The sequence below is a fragment of the Mesoplodon mirus genome, assembly GCF_964341445.2.
Source record: "Mesoplodon mirus genome assembly, chromosome: 18".
NCBI classification, from domain to species: domain Eukaryota; kingdom Metazoa; phylum Chordata; class Mammalia; order Artiodactyla; family Ziphiidae; genus Mesoplodon; species Mesoplodon mirus.
In genome coordinates, this window is record NC_138994.1 from 9,531,919 (window position 1) to 9,551,359 (window position 19,441).

At 39.3% G+C, this 19,441-nt stretch overlaps 1 protein-coding gene across 5 annotated transcripts in view; it reads left to right on the plus strand.

Annotated features, from left to right (window-relative positions):
• The window catches only part of TLK2 (tousled like kinase 2), a 113,287-nt gene that overhangs the window by 82,545 nt on the left and 11,301 nt on the right, over window positions 1–19,441 (plus strand). For all 5 annotated transcript variants that reach the window (XM_082604492.1, XM_082604494.1, XM_082604493.1 and 2 more), the window contains 5 exons: window positions 3,404–3,470; window positions 4,937–5,034; window positions 6,638–6,719; window positions 10,433–10,524; window positions 15,910–15,999. In XM_082604492.1, the coding sequence (XP_082460618.1) occupies window positions 3,404–3,470; window positions 4,937–5,034; window positions 6,638–6,719; window positions 10,433–10,524; window positions 15,910–15,999 (429 nt within the window). The remainder of the gene's footprint in view (window positions 1–3,403; window positions 3,471–4,936; window positions 5,035–6,637; window positions 6,720–10,432; window positions 10,525–15,909; window positions 16,000–19,441) is intronic.

The following is a 19,441-nucleotide window of genomic DNA, read 5'->3' on the forward strand; positions in this document are numbered from 1 at the left end:
GCTTCATCTTATGGCGATTACCTGACTCTATTTCAGACTGAAGAGTGCACAACTGAAGAATGCTATTCAGTAGTCTAAAGAACACTAGTTAACTCTCACAAATTCAGGTGTAACCTAAGAAAAAAATAGGTATTATTTTAGGAAAAGGACATTTTCCCAGTAAACCAAATCTTGACATTCCCAGTACTTTTTCCTGTTCTGGCAACCTAAGGAAAACACCAGTATCTTCAATTGCAGTGTAGTCATCTATTTCACTGCCAGTCAACAATTATTCCATAGCTACCATGAATACGAGGAGTAGAATATTCAGAGTACAAATGCCTTCCTTTTTCACTCCAGCCCCATGTCAGATTTCCCTAATTGATTTTTGAATTCTTGACCACTAAGAGAATCTTCCTCTAGGACAGGAGTTGGCAAGCTTTTTCTCTGATGGGCCAGGTAATAAACACTTAAGGCTTTGCGCACTAGAGGGTCTCTGTTGCAGCTACTCAACTCTACTGTTACAGCTTGAAAGCAGCCATAGACAGTACATAAGTGAATGGATGTGGCTGTGTTCCAGTAAAACTTTATTTCTAGAAATAGACTGTGAGCTGAACGGCCCACAGATTGTAGTTTGCCAACTAGGCAGGACTGTTAAACAGTTAGAATTGGTACAGGAAGTAAAACCTATATATTACCTAACCTGTTTAAAATATTTCTTATGCATACCCTGAAGACATTTAAACCATCACCTCTGTCTTCAAGAGGCTTTCCAATTAAAAAGGAAAAAAAGATCTACAAATAATGGTGTAGAAAATCTCTACGGAATTGATGGTAGCCATGAAGTCATTTCCTGAATTGGATATTTGAATGTTTGAAATTTAAAATACATTTTTTTCATAGAAACAGTCATTGGTATTGTAATCAGTATTTCCATAGTGGCTACATTGGTTTTTCAAGGGAAAAAGAAATTTTGTAAAGCTGTCATTGTGGGATTTAAAGATAGCTACAAATAAGAGATAATGATATTATATAATTTATTGACTAATATGTCTTTTGCCATTAATGTTTTTTTTGTTTTTTTTGTTTTGTTTTGTTTTGTTTTGTTTTGTTTTGCGGTATGCGGGCCTCCCACTGTTGTGGCCTCTCCTGTTGCGGAGCACAGGCTCCGGACGTGCAGGCTCAGCAGCCATGGCTCACGGGCCTAGCCGCTCCGCGGCATGTGGGCTCTTCCCAGACCGGGGCATGAACCCATGTCCCCTGCATCGGCAGGCGGACTCTCAACCACTGCGCCACCAGGGAAGCCCCACCATTAATGTTTTCATATTAGTTCACAAAAACATATTAACCCATAATCCACCTCAAGTATAATAATACTATATTACACCATTGTTAAAAGTTCATGACATCCCAGAAATGTATCTTTCTTCATTCCAGTGAGAAAGATGGCTTAACACCAGTCCTCACCCCATACGTATCTGATGTACTGGGGAGCCTTTTCCTTGACATTAATTTAGTAAGTCTGTGTTAAATGCTTATTATATATTCGGCCCTGTTCTGGACTGGGGTACAGAGCTGAAGGATACAGCCCAGTCTTAGGAGCTCACAGTTTATTTAGGGGAAATGAACAGATGAATAAACTAGTAATTAAGTGTTGTGATAAAGGTATACACAGTGAATAAGTTTGGAAAACATCTTCACTTCACAAATATTTTAAAAACTAGATTCTAAGTAAAAAATACTTCCTTTCGAAAAGTCCAAGTAGGAGCCCAGATTCGAAGAATTCTTCAGGCAAATGTTGTACACGTTAATCTGATTATTGTCTTCTTTCATGACTCCTATATTTATTGTGTAGGGACTCTCCTTCCAGTGTTACTTGAAAATTATTTCATGCTAGTGCATAAAACCATTGGCTTAGAAGTAATAAAGTAGGCATAGGTTGTTTTTTTGCCATAGAATAATAATTAGAATTCAGTCTAGGCCAGTAGTGTGTCAGTAAGCAGTTGCCATCTGGAGTCCTGTGTAAAATCCAAGCTGGAAGGCCTTTGGTCTAGTCTTTAATAATTAGAGTATCTGTGACTTGGCTCATTCCTTCGGCCAGAAGCCAAAAACGTCCTCTAGAGTCTTGGAGTGAGTTACATTGTCCTTTCCTGGCATTGAACCTATTTCAGGCAGAGAGAATTCTAAGCTCTGATTTTCCATTCCTCCCTTTTTTACTGGTGTGATATGGAGTAATAGATGTAAGTTTTTCTGCAGCTGTGAAATGATAGGTGTAACCGCCCTAATGGTTGTATTTTTTCTTGCTCTTTTTTTTTTTTTTTTTTTTTGCGGTACGTGGGCCTCTCACTGTTGTGGTCTCTCCCGTTGTGGAGCACAGGCTCTGGACACGCAGGCTCAGTGGCAATGGCTCACGGGCCCAGCCGCTTCGCAGCATGTGGGATCTTCCCGGACCGGGGCACGAACCCACGTCCCCTGTGTCAGCAGGCAGGCTCTCAAGTTGCACTGTGCCACCAGGGAAGCCCTTTTCTTGCTCTTTTTATCTTCTTTTAGTCAGACCTCAGAGACACTATTTTGTAGCCCTTCCTGGTTGATAGGATAGCTGTTTCTTCTTTCTCCTGCTCTTTAGAATATATCTAAACAGTGACACCTAAAACTTTGAAGTATATGTGTGTGCTTCTAGAATGTGAAGAGGGTGAAGATGGAGGAGTAAGATATCACTTCTTACATGCTCATTCTTGAGATAGGAGGATGCGATCAGGGTAGGTGGAACATGAAATGAGTGATTACTCATCAAGTAAGCCCTTTGAGAACTGTGTTAAATAGCATTTTACAAATTATAGATTCCTTTCATATTCTCATTTTAATAGTCACAACAGCTTTTTTAGATAGGTATCATTACTTACTGCGTTTTTAGGAAATTGAGGTTAAAGTTGCTTGCCCAGGTTCACGTGGCCCGAGTTGGGCTTTGAACCCTAGTCCTCAGACTCCAGATCCTGGACTGTGTCCTCTAGGTTCTTCTCCTTGTATCAAAGTCCAAGAGTTATCAAAAATAATCAAATACGTTGGCTTATTAACATCCCCTTTATAAAAACTTTTAGACATATAATTTGGCTACCTCTCCTAATGGATTTTTTCTGAGTATGGTATGGGACAAAACTCATTTCATAAGTAATGTGAAAATTTAGCTTATTTATTTTTCTCATTTTTTTAATAAATTAGACTTCTGGCTTTGAAGTCCTTCCTTCACATCACGTCTGATAAATCACAGAAGTTTTCTCTTGTCAAAGGACTGCAAGATAATCTATCTTTTGGTCATTTTAACTAAGAGACTTAACATACGGTATAGCATGCTTTGGCATTTCTCTTTAAATAGGCACACTGTGATTTCAAACAATTTCCTGAAATTTTTATCATTATTTTCCAGGTTAACATTAGCAGAATACCACGAACAAGAAGAAATCTTCAAACTCAGATTGGGTCATCTTAAAAAGGTAAGTGTAATGAGAAAATATGTCTGGAGAAATGCAATTTTTAGTTTACATTTGGTGTTGAAGCTCTTTGGTCATTTGGGCAAGTTAATAGCTTTACATACCTGTGGAACTCTTCAGTAGTTGCTCTGTCACACCTGTATTCTAGTGGTGGCGTTCATATCTTTCAAGTTGCAAGTCAGCTCCAACCACCTGGTGAGAGTGCCTTTTCCATCAATGATGTACCAGTACTTAATTCTGTATACCTCGTTCGGCTCCACAAGTGATTATGTTTTTAGTAAAAATTAAATATAAAATAAGAGCAGATGGTTCTAAAATTGATATTTAAATTATTGTGATGTTTTAAATCACATAGCAGCTTTTATCTCTTGCTAAACTGGCTAAGAAGAGAAGGTCTTGCACCAACCATATTGAAACACAAAGGCATCTACACAGAATTTGTTATTGACAGTGTTCATGGAGGTATCTTAGATGTAGGTCACTCATCTCTTAAATTCAGCAGCCTGTGGGCTTCCCTGGTGGCGCAGTGGTTGAGGGTCCGCCTGCCGATGCAGGGGAATGGGTTTGTGCCCCGGTCTGGGAGGATCCCACATGCCGCAGAGCGGCTGGGCCCGTGAGCCATGGCCACTGGGCCTGCACGTCCGGAGCCTGTGCTCTGCAGCGGGAGAGGCCACAGCAGTGAGAGGCCTGCGTACCGCAAAAAAAAAAAAAAAAAAATCAGCAGCCTGTACTTTTTTGGTAGCTTTTTTGGTGGATGCTGCTTATTCTGAAGATGATAAGTAAGTGTCTAATAAATTGCTATTGGTGTGTGTTTGTCGTCTCCTCCTTCCCTTTCTCAGATCCTGTTAAATCAGTGGAACTTAAGGCACCAAGTATAATCCCTCCTTACAGAACAGAACCAGATAGAGAACGTGATTTTTGTTTTTTAAAAAAGAAAAAAAAAGATTGCACACCTTATATGTATACACACAAAATATTTCTGGAAGCTTACACAAGAAACTTAACAGTGATTATATCTGGCGAGTTGGCATGGAGGTGGACAGAAGACTTTCACTTTTCCTGCTGTACTTCTATGATTTGAATTTTATTTACTGTTTTGCTGTGGGCGCTTTTTTTTTTGTTTCGTTTTGCTTTTTGTTTTTTGTTTTTTGTTTTTTTTTTGTGGTACGCGGGCCTCTCACTGTTGTGGCCTCTCCCGTTGCGGAGCACAGGCTCCGGACACGCAGGCCCAGCGGCCACGGCTCACGGGCCCAGCCGCTTCGCGGCATGCGGGATCCTCCCAGACTGGGGCACGAACCCGTGTTGTGGGCGCGTTTTTATGATTAAAATTCTAGTTCTTAAAAATATCTTTTTCAGTGTAAAACATCTTAGCTTTTCATAAGAGAAATGTCTGCTTTTGTTTTTGAAATGAGATTCTGAAACGGTAAAGTTTCCTGTGTTCCGAGCTGATTCTTTCTTTTTCACTTTAGGAGGAAGCAGAGATCCAGGCAGAGCTGGAAAGGCTAGAAAGGGTTAGAAATCTACATATCAGGGAACTAAAAAGGATACATAATGAAGATAATTCACAGTAAGCAACTTGGGAGTATGTTGGGTTGGAGATTGCTGAGCACTTTCTGACATGAATGGTCTAGAATGATGTTTTTGCTTAATGTAAATTTGGTAAACCATTCCACTGTGTATTTAGCTCTGTTGTGGGTGTAATACAGTTTTATGAATAAAATTTTGATATGCGTTAGTTTAAATACATATAAATATGTTAGGTTTATATATTAAGTATACATCTATACATATATTATAGCATTTTTACACAAGTAGAGGTCACTAAAACAATACAACTTTGTAGTCGCAAATGGTTTAGATACACTGTGTATTCAGATTTACCCTCAGAGCCTTACTAAAGGGAAGCATGGGGTGACAATGTGGTGTTGTGGAAAGATTACTGGGTTGAGATGACACTCGGTTTCTGAATGACCTTTATGGGCCATTTAAGTGTTGAGATTTTTAAGAAAGACTCTCTTAAGTTCAGCACATGAATTATAGATAAATGCCCATCTTTGTTTGTAAGTCATTTAAGGAACTGAAACTGTGAAAAGTAGATTGCAAGTGGGAAATGGCTTCTAACCATAATCCTTTCTTTTCCCACATTTTTCTGACTCTGAAACATGGGGGTTTTAGCATGGCTACAGCTTGTGTATTTTTGTTTGACCAGAGTGAGCCATGGACTTTGCTTTCTGTAAAGTGGCAAGCAACAGCAGCTACCGTTACTGCACACTCTCTGTGTCAGGCTGAGTGCTAAGTGTCCCTGTGTTCTATCACTTAATTGTCACAGTAGTCTAATGAGGTAGGTCATCTTCAATACATAGATCTGGAAACTGGCTTAGACAAATTAAGTTAACTTGTCCAGGGACTAGTGTGACCAAACAAAGAGTTGAAATGTGGATCTGACTCCACAGCTAACTCCCATACAGTAATATCACCTCTCTCCACAGGCATGCCACTGTCTCAAAATAAAAATAAAGTAATTTCAGGAATATTAGTGGGGCTGATGAGGAACTAGGTAGAAATACTCTAAAAGTTATTTTTGCCAGAATCTCTCATTTCTTTGTCTTATTGTTAGAAGTGGAATCCTATATGGGGAAAACAGTTATATCATGAAGACTTAAAGAGAGAAAATGAATGCACATAGAACATGTGACTCACTTTATAATGAAATCTGTTTTTAAGGCCGTGTAAACTATCTTGGAATTTTATTGTATGTAGTTGTGGAATGGTGGGAACGAGTGGTCCTTGAATGGTTTGGAGGACCCGAGTGGCACAGTTTGAAAACCCCTGATCTAGTGTTATCTCCTCCCCGCCGCCCTCCACCTTTACAGCAGGGCAGAAAGGGAGGGAAGTCAACAAAGGTCACTAGTCTAATTGTGGCTGTGCTGAGACTGGCACCTGTGTCTCATGACTCCGCAGCTAATGCTGTTCATTGTAATTATGCTGTCTCTTTGAACTATAGAACTTATTTTAGGCTCAGAATTAGCTATATTGTGATGATTGCCAAACTCTTGGCAGCATCTGTAATCATGTGTATAACATGTTAGATATTCTGGAAATTTTGCAAACATGGAAAATTGTGTAGTCCTTGACCTCAGGATGTTGTTATATATCTCCTGTTTCCACAGATTTAAAGATCATCCAACGCTAAATGACAGATATTTGTTGTTACATCTTTTGGGTAGAGGAGGTTTCAGTGAAGTTTACAAGGTAAGTATGAGGAACTGCGTACAGGGACTGAGGGTTAAATTATTGGTTATTACAAACTTGGAGATCATTTAGAATAGTGATATAACTCTGGGTTGATATCTATTGGTTGAAATTCCCAAAACTTTTAAGAACCTGTATCTTTGGGAGAACTACTTCCAGTAAACTTGTTGACTAAAGCAGGCTTCAATATTTTACCGTTTTCAAGTTTGAAAAGTAAATAATTACAGATTTAAAAAAAATAAAACAGGAAGGGAAAACAACACTCATTTCTGGATAATAGAATCTTTCTGCCTCATCTGTATTTGTTAGAGATGAGTGTTACTTTTATTCTCATAAGTTTTTGTTTTGTTTTTACAAAATGGATGTGTTAAAAAGTTAATTCTTTGAAAACCTGTTTTTTGCTTTGAAAATGTTCTCATCTTCTAAGTCAGAGTGTTTAGTAGCACTGGTGTTCTGAAGGATTGTCCTGGCTTAGAGTACTTCAGTTGGGCCAGCAAAGAACAGGCTACTAATACTAAGCCTCCAGTTGATTTTCCCTAAACGAGGAATTTGGCCTGTTTTAAACATAGTTGTAGATATATAACATGTTCACCAGTCACAGCCTCCTTAAATTTCTCTAGATGTTTCTGGCACCTGGCTTTTAAATGCTGAATTGGTTTATTAAGTGGTCTTTACTGCATGACCCTGGTAATTCTCTCTTTTCTAAGGTGTAGCTTTCACTGTTAATGATTTATATTATGCCCATATGAATTTTTATATAAGAAATCTTTTGAGTAAAAAGTTTTTATTTCAGATAAAAACTAGTTCTACTGTTTTCCCTTTTTTTAATGTTAATTTTTTCTTGTGATGATGTATACACAAATTTGCCATTTTAACCACTTTTAAGTGTATAATTCAGTGGCATTAAGTACATTCACAATGTTGTGAATGTTCCAGAACTATAATAATATTTCTAGTGTACTGCTGGGTTTGATTTTCTAATATTTTGCTCATATTTTTAATCTGTGATCATAAGTGGGACTGGCTTATAGTTGTCTTTTATGTGCAAGCAGCATTGTCTAGCTTTGATGTCATAGTTATCCTAGAATGAGTTGTGAAATTACTCTTTTCCCATGTCTGGAATGCTTTGCATTACATGTTGGCTACTTGAAAGTTTGTTAGAGCTAAATCATAAAATCACCTGGGTAGGTGTCATTTTAGAGGAAAACTATTTGACAACTTTTTCAATTCCTTCTACAAATATCGAGCTATTCAGATTTTTTCCCCCTCCTTAAGTCGGTTTTGGTAATTCATTTTTTTCTGAAAAATCATCCTATTTCATCTTGATATAAAAATATCATGCATACCTTAGTTATTTCTCTTCTCTTATGAAATGTTTATTTTTGTATCTCTTGACTGATAGGCCAGAGATTAGTCAATGTTTCTTTTTTCCTCTGGAGATTAGCTTTTTATTTTTGTTGATCGGATCTACTATTTGATTTGTTGTCTATTTCATTAACTTCTGCTTTCAAGCCCTCCTTCTTTTTTTCTGCTTTCTTTGTTTTCATTCTTAAGTCATATACTTAGTTTATGTTTTATTTTTGGTAACTTTTTTGATTGTGATAAAGAACACGTAGCATAAAATTTACCAATTTAACTTTTTTTAAGTGTATAGTTCAGTAGTAGTAGGTATATTCATGTTGTTGTGAAACAGATCTCCAGAACTTTTTCATCTTGCAGAACTGAAGTTCTACCCACTAATCAACAGCTCTCCTTTTCCTTCTCTCCCCAGCTGCTGGTAACCACAATTCTGCATTTCTGTTTTTATTAATTTGATTACTTCTAGTTAACTCATACGAGTGAAATCACACAGTGTCTGTCTTTTTGTGACTGGTTTATTTCACTTAGCATAATGTTCTCAAAGTTCATCCATGTTGAAGCATGTGACAAGATTTTCTTCTTTTTAAGGCTGAATAACCCTCAATTGTATGTATATACTTCATTTTCTTTATCCATTCATCTGTCAGTGGACATTTGGGTTGCTTCCTCCTCTGGTCTGTTGTGAATAGTGCTGCTTTGAACATGCATATGCAAATATCTCTTTGAGACCCTGCTTTCAGTTCTTTTGGCTATATTCCCAGAAGTGGGACTATTCCTTTTTTAAAATCATCAAAATTGGTTCTTGGGGCTTCCCAGTTACTTGTTAGTGATTTCTTCATATTTTTTCCTAATGTATTCTTCAGACATTTTAACACTTCTGAAATCTAAATGCTTCTTACGACGATGTGTTCATTAATGTAGTTATTCTTTTGCTGTTCTCCAGTCTCCAAAAGCCCTTCTTAGATTAGTGGTGGATCACAGTGCCTTGGATTCAGAAATTGGGTTTGGTAATTGGAGAAAATGACACTTGTAGTTCATTAGTGCTCTTACAAATTAGGTGGTATTTAATCTGGCTTTTAATAGCTTGAAATGATTCTCTCTTATAGCCATGATGGATACATGCATACAGGTGGACTTCATTCAGACTCTGTAAGAAAAATAGAGTTCAAAAGTTTCCATTTCTGTGAAATAAGATATTCTGTTTGAATTGAATGGTTTTTATATTTAAAAAATACTGGTTTAAATTTGGTATAAATTAGAAGTTTCTTTTATAATCAGGCCTCTCTTGTATCCTTTGCTTTCTTAGAGGTAGCTTACATCTTAAAAGATCTGTAGAACGGTAATCACCGCTATTCATGGACTGTATATCCTGTGCCTGTTGCCTTCATCTGTTCAAACCTTTGTGGAAACTGGCAAATAGGTGGTAATAGTGTTGAAATTGGAGTAGTAAGTTTTTAATCTGAACTTTAAAACCTAGAAAGAACTATTCATTCTAAAAGAGTTCCTCAGTAAATTCTTTTGTATTGGGGAAGTCTATTGTAAAATGCTACTTACTTTTTTTCAAATTGTGATTTACACGAGGCATCTTCGAAAATCTATCTGTTACCTTTTTTCACCCCATAATATAGCACTACCTAGCTGATGTGGAACTTGCCAGCAGTGGTGGTCTTTGGGGAAAGCATGTCCCTTTCTTTGGACAGTGCTGGAGAAGCAATTTGGTGTGACTAACTTCAGACATTGTTGCGATCCAAAATTCCTTTTTATTTATCTAGTATGTAGGGGTGGGATTAAGCAAATTTAGCAAAGAGGTGTATCCTGGGGGATTCTTTCTCAAGGAGGCAGATAGTCTATGTCCCTAGTATTTCAAAAGTGGCAGGACCTCTGAACCTAAAATTGCTCTAAAAATAAAGCCTATTAAAAAATCTTAAAAAAAAAAAAAAAAAGTGGCAGGACTTACTGTTGAAGAACGTCAGGTCCCAGTGTCAGCTGAGGGACGAGAGCCAGCGTAGGGAAGAAAGGTCCCAAATAAGGTAGATGATGTCCAGAAAGAGAACTGTTTAGAAGTGACTATTAGGCATGGGCTGTCTTTCTGTTTGTGGTGTATGCTTGGTTTTATTGTCTGAACCCCTTGGTGCCAGTGCGTCTGGAGACTTCTAAATTATCTGATCACAAGTTTCAAGAAAGATGATTGCAACTCTGAAACAAGTGTGTGTTGTGTTGTCTACTGCCGTTGTTATTTAATAATGCATTTTGGACTCTTGAGTATGTTGGTCTGTTAAACAGAAGCTTCAAGTCAGTTGCCTGTAATTCCTGTTAGCATTATACAGAATATAATTTATTCCTTTTCTTTATAGGCATTTGATCTAACAGAACAAAGATATGTAGCTGTGAAAATTCACCAGTTAAATAAAAACTGGAGAGATGAGAAGAAGGAGAATTACCACAAGTAAGTGATATTAGAGTGTCTGATTTTTCAAAATTTAGTAATAGTAGCTGTAGTTTGAGCACTGTGTTAAGAGCTTTACATTCATTGTTGTTGTTGTTTCATTTAATCCTCATAACTGTCCTAGGAGGGTGAATAAATTTTCCATCTTACTGCTAAGGAAACTGATACTTAAAGAATTTGAGTAACAGTTAAGAAATGGCTGAGCTGGTATTTAAATCTAGACTTTCCTTAATCCAAAGCCAGTGGGTTTAACCATCCCCTTCCATTGCGCATCTAAAATTAGCTATAATAAACAAGTAAAGCCTCAGAAATTATTGTTGCTTGTCTGTAGAAACCAGATGTGAGAGTGTTCTTCAGTGGTCTAGGGACCCTGGGGAGCTTTGGGTGGGGCTTTGTCTGCTGCTTCAGTCACCTCGTCGTAAAGGAGACAATGCGGGGCACCTGGTGTGCCTCGGTGGTACTTGTTTGACTTGTTCAGGCCCTCAGTGCTGAGCTCACCTTCCCCATCATAGTTTGCCCGTCTCAGAGTTCTTGGTCTTCAGCGTCCAGCTTGCTGTGCTTTCCCCTCTTCAGAATGCCACTCATGGTGGCCCTCATCTGTGCTTGGGGTACGGGGTGAGAGGGTGACTCTTTAGAATGAATAGTTATTACATGAGCGGGTGTGAATGTCTTTGTTCCACTGATGTCAGGCCTTGCCTGTCTCTCCTCTGAGCTTCAGAACATTGGAGTTCATGGCTCACTTGCTTTGGAGGCCGTGCAGACTTAATTTGCTGTTAGGATCCCCACTGGGTTTAATATTGTTTCCTTGTTATAGGTACAAGTACTACATTAGACATGTCCTACCCATGAAAGGAGGAAACAGCCCCTTTTGATATAAAGCAGTCTACCTCCTTTCTATAAAAGCAGTTTTGTTTTTTTTCCTATAAATAGTACTTTGGAGGGAAAAAGGCAGTGGATTTTAGCCAACTTTTAGTTAGCTTCTAAGTCTCAGTGTAAAAATAAAACATGTCTACATCATCAACCCATTCTTCAGGCATGGAGCAAGGCAACTCCTGCTCTATACCTACTGTTCATCAGGGACCCAGGACCTCTTGCTGTTCCATGCAGATTGGCAGTGGCGCTCAGCACTCGGGGAGAGAAGGTTCCTGTGGCATTAAGAGAAATAGGGCTTAGCAGAGGTAGGAAAATGGATGATGTGTGCTCTGTGCATGGCACCCCTCATGCGTCCCTTATGTGAGAGGCAGCTGCAGTCCAGATGCTTCTGAGGAGCAGTTGCATTATTATAAGTACATTCCAGGCATTTGACATGCAGGGACGAATAGCACGCGGCAGCGAATGCCAGGGAGCACTTGAGAGAAGGAAACCACATGTTATTCTGACCAGTTAGGAAAACGGTGAGAAATGTCCTCATTATATTGAGACTCAGAGTACCTAAGGGTATAGGAACAGTTCCTGCATCTCTTTCAAAATACCCTTCAGCTATCCTCGGAGCCTGTTCTCTAGCTTGTGTGCACTGCCCACTCCAAACCAGCTGACTCTACGAGGGGACAACCTTGGTCAACCTTGAGGAAGTAGTTCCTGTGCAGAGACTTACACAGATTTTACCTAGTCTCAGTATCCAGCTTTCAGGCTGATCTTAAAGAGAACGCTGGTGTCGAATACTGTAATGACTGCATGTGGGGTTGTGCTCACTGTAGCCTTTTGAAGCAGTGAGGGATTGAAGTCAGAACCATGCACCTCCTTGACACATTCGGCAAGCTGTTTTGAGTCCTGACGGGTGTAGATTGGTTCTCTTTTCACATTTGTATACCAGATGGAGTCACAGAGCAAGTGAAGGGGACAGTCTCGTTTTTCTGAGTTCTGTACCGGTTCAGCTGTGGTTCACAGTGGTGCCCTCCTATTCTTTGTTTCCTCACCAAGGCGGGAGTCATGACTCCTGAGCATCTTCTGTGGAGCCATCTGGGCAGGAGCTGTTTCCCAGTTGACAGACACACTGGGGAGGGGGTGTGCAAAGTTTTTGTGACCTCTTCATCCTTGAGGGGAAATTCTTAAAGGACTTCCACCTTTCTTTGAAAGATTTTGCTTGCTAAGTGATATGAAATCATACTGATGAATTTCAGGCTACAAATAATAGTGAATTAGCAAAATGTTATTAACTCCCTTGAACTTAAATTAAGGAGGCTTATATCAGGTACCAAACAGATTTTAGAGAGTGTTTCAAAACTTCAGTGTTAAACTGAAAAGTAGTACACTTCAGTGTTGTGGAACTGAAAAGTAGTACACTTCAGTGTTGTGGTAACATTATAAAATATGAAAATGCTACTGTTACCCTGCATAGTAAGGTCTTTTGATTGCTTTTCCGTTTGTGGGGATGACTTCCAAGCCCCATCTGGAATCAGAACATTTATTTGGGTAAAAAAGAAGGAAAAATTCAAAGAAAATAGAAGGTTGTTGTATTGTTTATTTTTGAGTTCTGTTCTATACCCCCTTTCCTCTCCTCTCCCCACAAACAGAAAGTAAACTGATTGTTTTACTTTTGCATTATTAAAGCATTAATAGGTATTACTCGATTTCTTTAACTCCCCAAAATAGCATAATAAGAACTTTATGGTATGAAAAACTTCATATAAAGCTATCCACAGAAATAATTGTATCTGAAGTAGTTAGTATACTCTTTTTTTTTTTTTTTTTTGGCTGCGTTGCTTTGCGCGGGCTTTCTCTAGTTGCGGCGAGCAGGGGCTACCCTTTGTTGCAGTGTGCAGGCTTTTCATTGCAGTGGCTTCTCTTGTGGGGGAGTGTGGGCTCTAGGTGCGCAAGCTTCAGTAGTTGTGGCTCGCGGCCTCTAGCGCGCAGGCTCAATAGTTGTGGCTCAGGGGCTTAGTTGCTCCGCGGCATGTGGGATCTTCCCGGACCAGGGCTTGAACCCATGTCCCCTGCGTTGGCAGGTGGATTCTCAACTACTGCACCACCAGGGAAGTCCAAAGTAGTTAGTATACTCTTGTATGATACTCTTTTCTAATTTTCTAGGATAAAATTATTGAAAGTCTAAATATAGATCCACTTAGAGTAAAAGACTAACACTTAAAAAAAAAAAAAAAGACTAACACTTTAGTGGATAAGTTTCTTCCAGCCTCCTATTTAAGTTTCTGTATTTATAGTACATTAATCCCTTGGATGCTTAGTTGAAAGTTGAACATATAAAGGACATGGCAGAGCCTCTCCCTTGCCTGCTGAACCATAAGGGATGGCCTTAGAGCCTGACATGACGTTGAGGGAGTGCTTTCAGTGACACACAGAAAGTTTTCTTCTTAGTTGGCGAGGACTTTGCCACTTTCTTTGATTCATAATTTTTGCCTCCTTTATTTTCCTCTGTTTTTTATACCATGATGGAGAAATTGGTCTCTACTCTGAAATGCACAAAATCAAAAAGTTAAAAGGGCAGAGGACTATAGATTCATAGTGTGTGAGAGTAAGAAATGGCTTAACGGTAATCTGTTCAGACCATAGGTTTCTAAATTTGTTTTTTTTTTTTTAGAAACAGCATCACCTTTATTTTACCAAATGAAATATTACATGGAATCTTTTTTTTTTTTTTTTGGCTGCACTGTGTGCCATGTGAGATCTTAGTTCCCCAATCAGGGATCACACCTCTGCCCCCTGCATTGGAAGCATGGAGTCTTAAGCACTGGACTGTCCCGTGGAATATATATATATATATATTTATATTTATTGTTTGTCTATTTATTTATTTAGGCTGCATTGGGTCTTCGTTGCTGTGCGCGGGCTTTCTCTAGTTGCAGCGAGCAGGGGCTGTTCTTCGTTGTGGTGTGTGGGCTTCTCATTGCGGTGGCTTCTCTTGTTGGGGAGCATGGGCTCTAGGCGCCTAGGCTTCGGTAGTTGCAGCACGCGGGCTCTAGAGCACAGGCTCAGTAGTTGTGGGCGCGTGGGCTTAGTTGCCCCATGGCATGTGGGATCCTCCTGGACCAGGGCTTGAACCTGTGTCCCCTGCACTGGCAGGTGGATTCTTAATCACTGCACCACCCGTGGAATCTTGATATATGAAAAAGGACAGTGTGGAGCTGCTTTGGTGGGATGGGGGGGTTGGGTCACAGCTACATTTGCTTAGCTTCTCTTTAGAGGCGTCCAAATCTAGGGAGCTCCCTTTAAAACTTCCAGTCCGCTGCTGTGATGGTGCAGGCCCACAGGGCCGGAGAGGGGGCATCATGGAGCTCAGACTCACAGCCAGGTTTCTTGACCCCAGTGCCTCCTGTGTCCTAACGCTGCTCCGCCTCAGTGTTGGAAAGGTTTTTCTTTTCAGAAAGACATGAAGATGCTGATGAGATCAAGCATCAGAAGAAGCAAAAACTGCCCAAAATGGCCACTTGAAAAAGAAGCCTAGTCAAACAAATTTCCATTGGGGAAGAATATTTAATTACTTTTTAGATTCCTATCCTTCCCCTCCCTCTTCCCCTAGTTGTTCCTCAGCTTTTCTTTGGTTGAGTACTTTCTTTGTATTTTGACATGCTAGAACACATTTCAGAAAATAACACACTTTTTTTTTTTTTATCATACTACGGAAAGTTTCCCTTTTCTGACTCTTATAACAAAATGCCCCAAACTAAATGGTGCTAGATTACTTAAAATATAATAATATCCTATTACTCTCTTTGTAAGTAAGAACTAAATGTTACTCTTTTAAAATTCAGTATATGAATTTGCCAGATTATATCGTACATTTTTGTTCCTAATCTTACTAAATAATTTTAAATTGGAAAAGTACTAAAGGAGAAAGATGTTAATACATACATACATATATTCTTGTTATAAGAAAACTAGGGTTTCCATAATTTCAAACTTTTTATCAAATTAGCATTTTCTTAAAAGAAAGTAAAGCTGATAGTCTTTTAAATTTTTTTTTTTGTAAGGAGTAGTATTTAAAAACAAACAAATACAAAGCACTGCTAATTGCCTTTTCTAACAGGTAATCCTTTTACCCAGTGAATTTACGTGCTAAAATTGATCCCCTTGATGTAACCCCAGGATATATAACATTTATAGATAGAAAATATCAGCTTTAGAGGAAAGAAAAAAATGCTGTCTTTATAATTTTTAAAGTTCTGATATTTGGGTATAAATATAAAAGAGATGAGATTACCATAGAATGAACTCGAAAGGGATAAAAGGTTAGCACCTACTATTTTCTCAACAGCTTGGTAGATACTGGTAGAGAAAATAAGATGAAGAAAGATCAGGGGACTAGATGGACCTGAATGGAATGAATGTTCGGGAACAATGGAGAAGTGAGAGAATAAATTAGGAGTATCCTGGAGGAGTTCTAAGAAACAGGCCAAAATACAAAATGTTAATTTTCCATTTTGTTTACAGGCATGCATGTAGGGAGTACCGGATTCACAAAGAACTGGATCATCCCAGAATAGTTAAACTGTATGATTACTTTTCACTGGACACTGACTCGTAAGTGCTATGCCATTTTAGCTTAGCAGATAATATTATTTTCTTGCAGTGTGTTGACTACTCATGGAATAGAGTTTAAATCTGGGTCCAGGAAATGCTCTCTGAGGGGACCAAATATACTTATGGGCAAATGAGCATATTTGAATTCAGATTTGGGCCAGCAAGACGTCTCTTGGCCACAGGGTGTGTGCTGTTGTGTGCTGGTAAATGTTTAACAACCAGCTTGGTGGGGAGAGGCATAGGGCTGATTTGTACTGTTTGCCAATTTCTGTGGTATAAGTACTCTGAACATGTCCAATTTAAAAACAACAACAAAAAAAGCAGCTTTATTGATATATGTTTACATACATACAGTTCACCCATTTAAAAGTATACAGTTCAGTGGTTTTTAGTATATTCACAGATACGTACGTTGCAGCCATCACCATAGTCAATTTTAGAACATTTTCACCACCTCAAAAAGAAACCCTGAACCTTATGCTATCGTCCCCCTATTCTTCCACCCCCACTCCCTGCTGTAAGCAACCGCTAATCTACTTTTTGTGCCTATAGATTTGCTATTCTGGACTTTCATATGAATGGATCATATAGTATGTGAACTTTTGTGACTGGCTTCTTGCACTTAGCATGGTGTTTTTTCAAGGTTCTTCTTGTGTCATGTATCAGTACTTCCTTTTTATGACTAAATATATTCCATTGTATGGATACACTACCTTTTGTTTATCCATTCATCCTACCAGTGGCTTAAAAGCCAGCTCACAAAAGTCCTGAAAATTTATCAACTCTCAGAAACTGGCACAAATTGGTGCCAGCATACCACCGAGAAGCACCAGTCAAGAGAGTCTCTGCCCCATCCTGGAGACTCTGATGAACACTGATGGGCCTTTTAAAGAAGTGCCAGCAATGTGACTTTATCACAGAATGAGAGTGAATGTGGCGTAGGGCAATGCTGCATCCTAAAATATAAGTTGGTTCAGAGGCTTATAGGGATTTCAGTCCAGCCCTCTCACTTTATAGGTGGAGATTTGAGGACCAGGGAAGTTAAATGACTTGTCTGAGATCTTTAATAACCGTAGGCATTGTTGTATTTCATTACTTGGTATAGGTAAGCTCTAGACCTCTCGGTTTATCCAGGCGTTTAGAAATATTTCAGCATTTGGAAACATTTTCTCTGTTGGAGTCTGAAATGAATCAGGAGAACATACCTAGGTCTGGCCCACAAGTGTTTCCCTCCGCCTCTCAGGCTGTTGAGCCTGTTCCAGACAGCAACTGTCTCAGAGGTTGCTGCACAGAGAGCCGGCCGACATTTAGAAGTGGCCCCAAAGGGAGACCATAATTCCCTTTGGAAACATCCACTCAGGGATTTCCCCTTTCCAGTCGGGTGCACCCAGCACAGTCATGTGTGTAGCATGGAGTGGGGTTCAGAAAACCCCACTCTAGTTAGAGAGCCGGTTTCCGCAGGGTGGCTTACTATTTTGCTTTCAGTAAGTTCCTTGAATACTAGGAAGGACACACTGCCCACCCCCCAAATGTAAGTAAAAAAATCGTTTCAAAAATAAATACAATGACTCGGATTATCTGCTGTTTTGAATTGTATACACACTTTTAACTAATCTGAGAAATTGAGTTGATTCTATGCTATTGTTAGGTTGTTTACTTTGTTCTTCCTGTTGTGTGTATGGTGAATTTTTATCAAAAGTAAGTCAGACCATTGTTTTAGAAAGTCTTCTGAGAATTGTTTGGGTATTAAAAGTGAGATTTTATTTTCAGCTTGCATTGGGTCCAGAATAAATTCACTAAGCATGAGAGTCTATGCCTCAGATTTCAGCATATCAGATCAGAGAATCTATAAATTTTAGGCATATTTTCTCAAATAGGGTGCTAGCATGCTAGGACATGCTGTGTTTCATAAGAAGCATAAGCTGTTGTTCAGTTTAGGGATCCCACAGGACTGTGTGTGTCCACATTTTGTTACTGTGCTTTGTGAAGGCCTCAAATTGCCCAGAGCCCCATAGTGCTAGTCCTGCGCCTGTTTAATCTTAGGTGAGTTGGCCCTTGCAGATTGTATTTACCAGGCTCCTTTGTCAGTTGTTATTCAGTGGGGTTCAGCCAATGGGGAGATAGGTGGTGGTGGGTGGAGACCCCTCCGCCCAGCTGTGGTTGCAGTTTCCCTTGGTAAGTCTGGTTCTGGTTGCACCACCTCCTCCCTTTGGCCCTCTGGCCTTAGGGTGCTAATGCCTTCCTGCTCTAGATGATTTCTGGGGTGCTCACTGGCCACTTTGTCTTCTCAGCATTTCCGTCATTGCTGGGATTAGTTCACTGAATTAAAGCCCCTCTGTTTTAAATACTGGTTTTTATTTCCCAGCTAGACCCTGAGTGATTTACCCATATTGTCACAGCTTAGAATAGTTTAAAAGGTATTCATCTCTCAGGAAGCCTTCCTTTAGCTTATAACTGCCTTGGAAGATAGACACATGCCCCTTAATGGCACGAATGGTATGTAGTTTTAAATTTGGGTCTGTATGATATATATACAGTGGAATATTACTCAGCCATAAAAGAAACAAAAGTGAGTTATTTGTAGTGAGGTGGATGAACCTAGAGACTGTCATACAGAGTGAAGTAAGTCAGAAAGAGAAAAATAAGTACCGTATGCTAACATATATATATGGAATCTAAAAAAAAAAATGGTTCTGAAGAACCTAGGGGCAGGACAGGAATAAAGACGCAGACGTAGAGAATGGACTTGAGGACACAGGGAGGGGGAAGGGTAAGCTGGGACGAAGTGAGAGAGTGGCGTGGACATATATACACTACCAAATGTAAAATAGAGAGCTAGTGGGAAACAGCCGCATAGCACAGGGAGATGAGCTCAGTGCTTTGTGACCACCTAGAGGGGTGGGTTAGGGAGGTTGGAAGGTAGATGCAAGAGGGAGGAGATATGGGGATATATGTATATGTATAGCTGATTCACTTTGTTATAAAGCAGAAACTAACACACCATTGTAAAGCAATTATACTCCAATAAAGATGTTAAAAAAAAATTGGGGTCTGTATGATATACTGATACAAGTGAAAGAAAAAAACTCATACTGTGTAATAATACATTTGTTAGAACCATCAATACTGTACTTTAAAAAGCTCTTTTATACCTTGTGTGTTTAGCAAAGAGAAATCATAGTATGTGCCAACCTGGCAGGAGAGGTAGTATGCAAACAGCCCTTGGGACCTAGGCAAACCCTAGATTTTTCCTCACTGTCAGCACTTGAGGTCATATAAAATGTTTGCAGTGACAATTGTGTATTTGATCATAAGGTACTTGTTTAGAAATGGAGCATTGTGTAGACAGTAAAAGAAGTATCTAGCTTAAATACATTACGGCTCCTGTCAGTATTGTTACAGTCTTGATCCAAGAAGAGGTATGCCCTGGGTGAACTTGAGC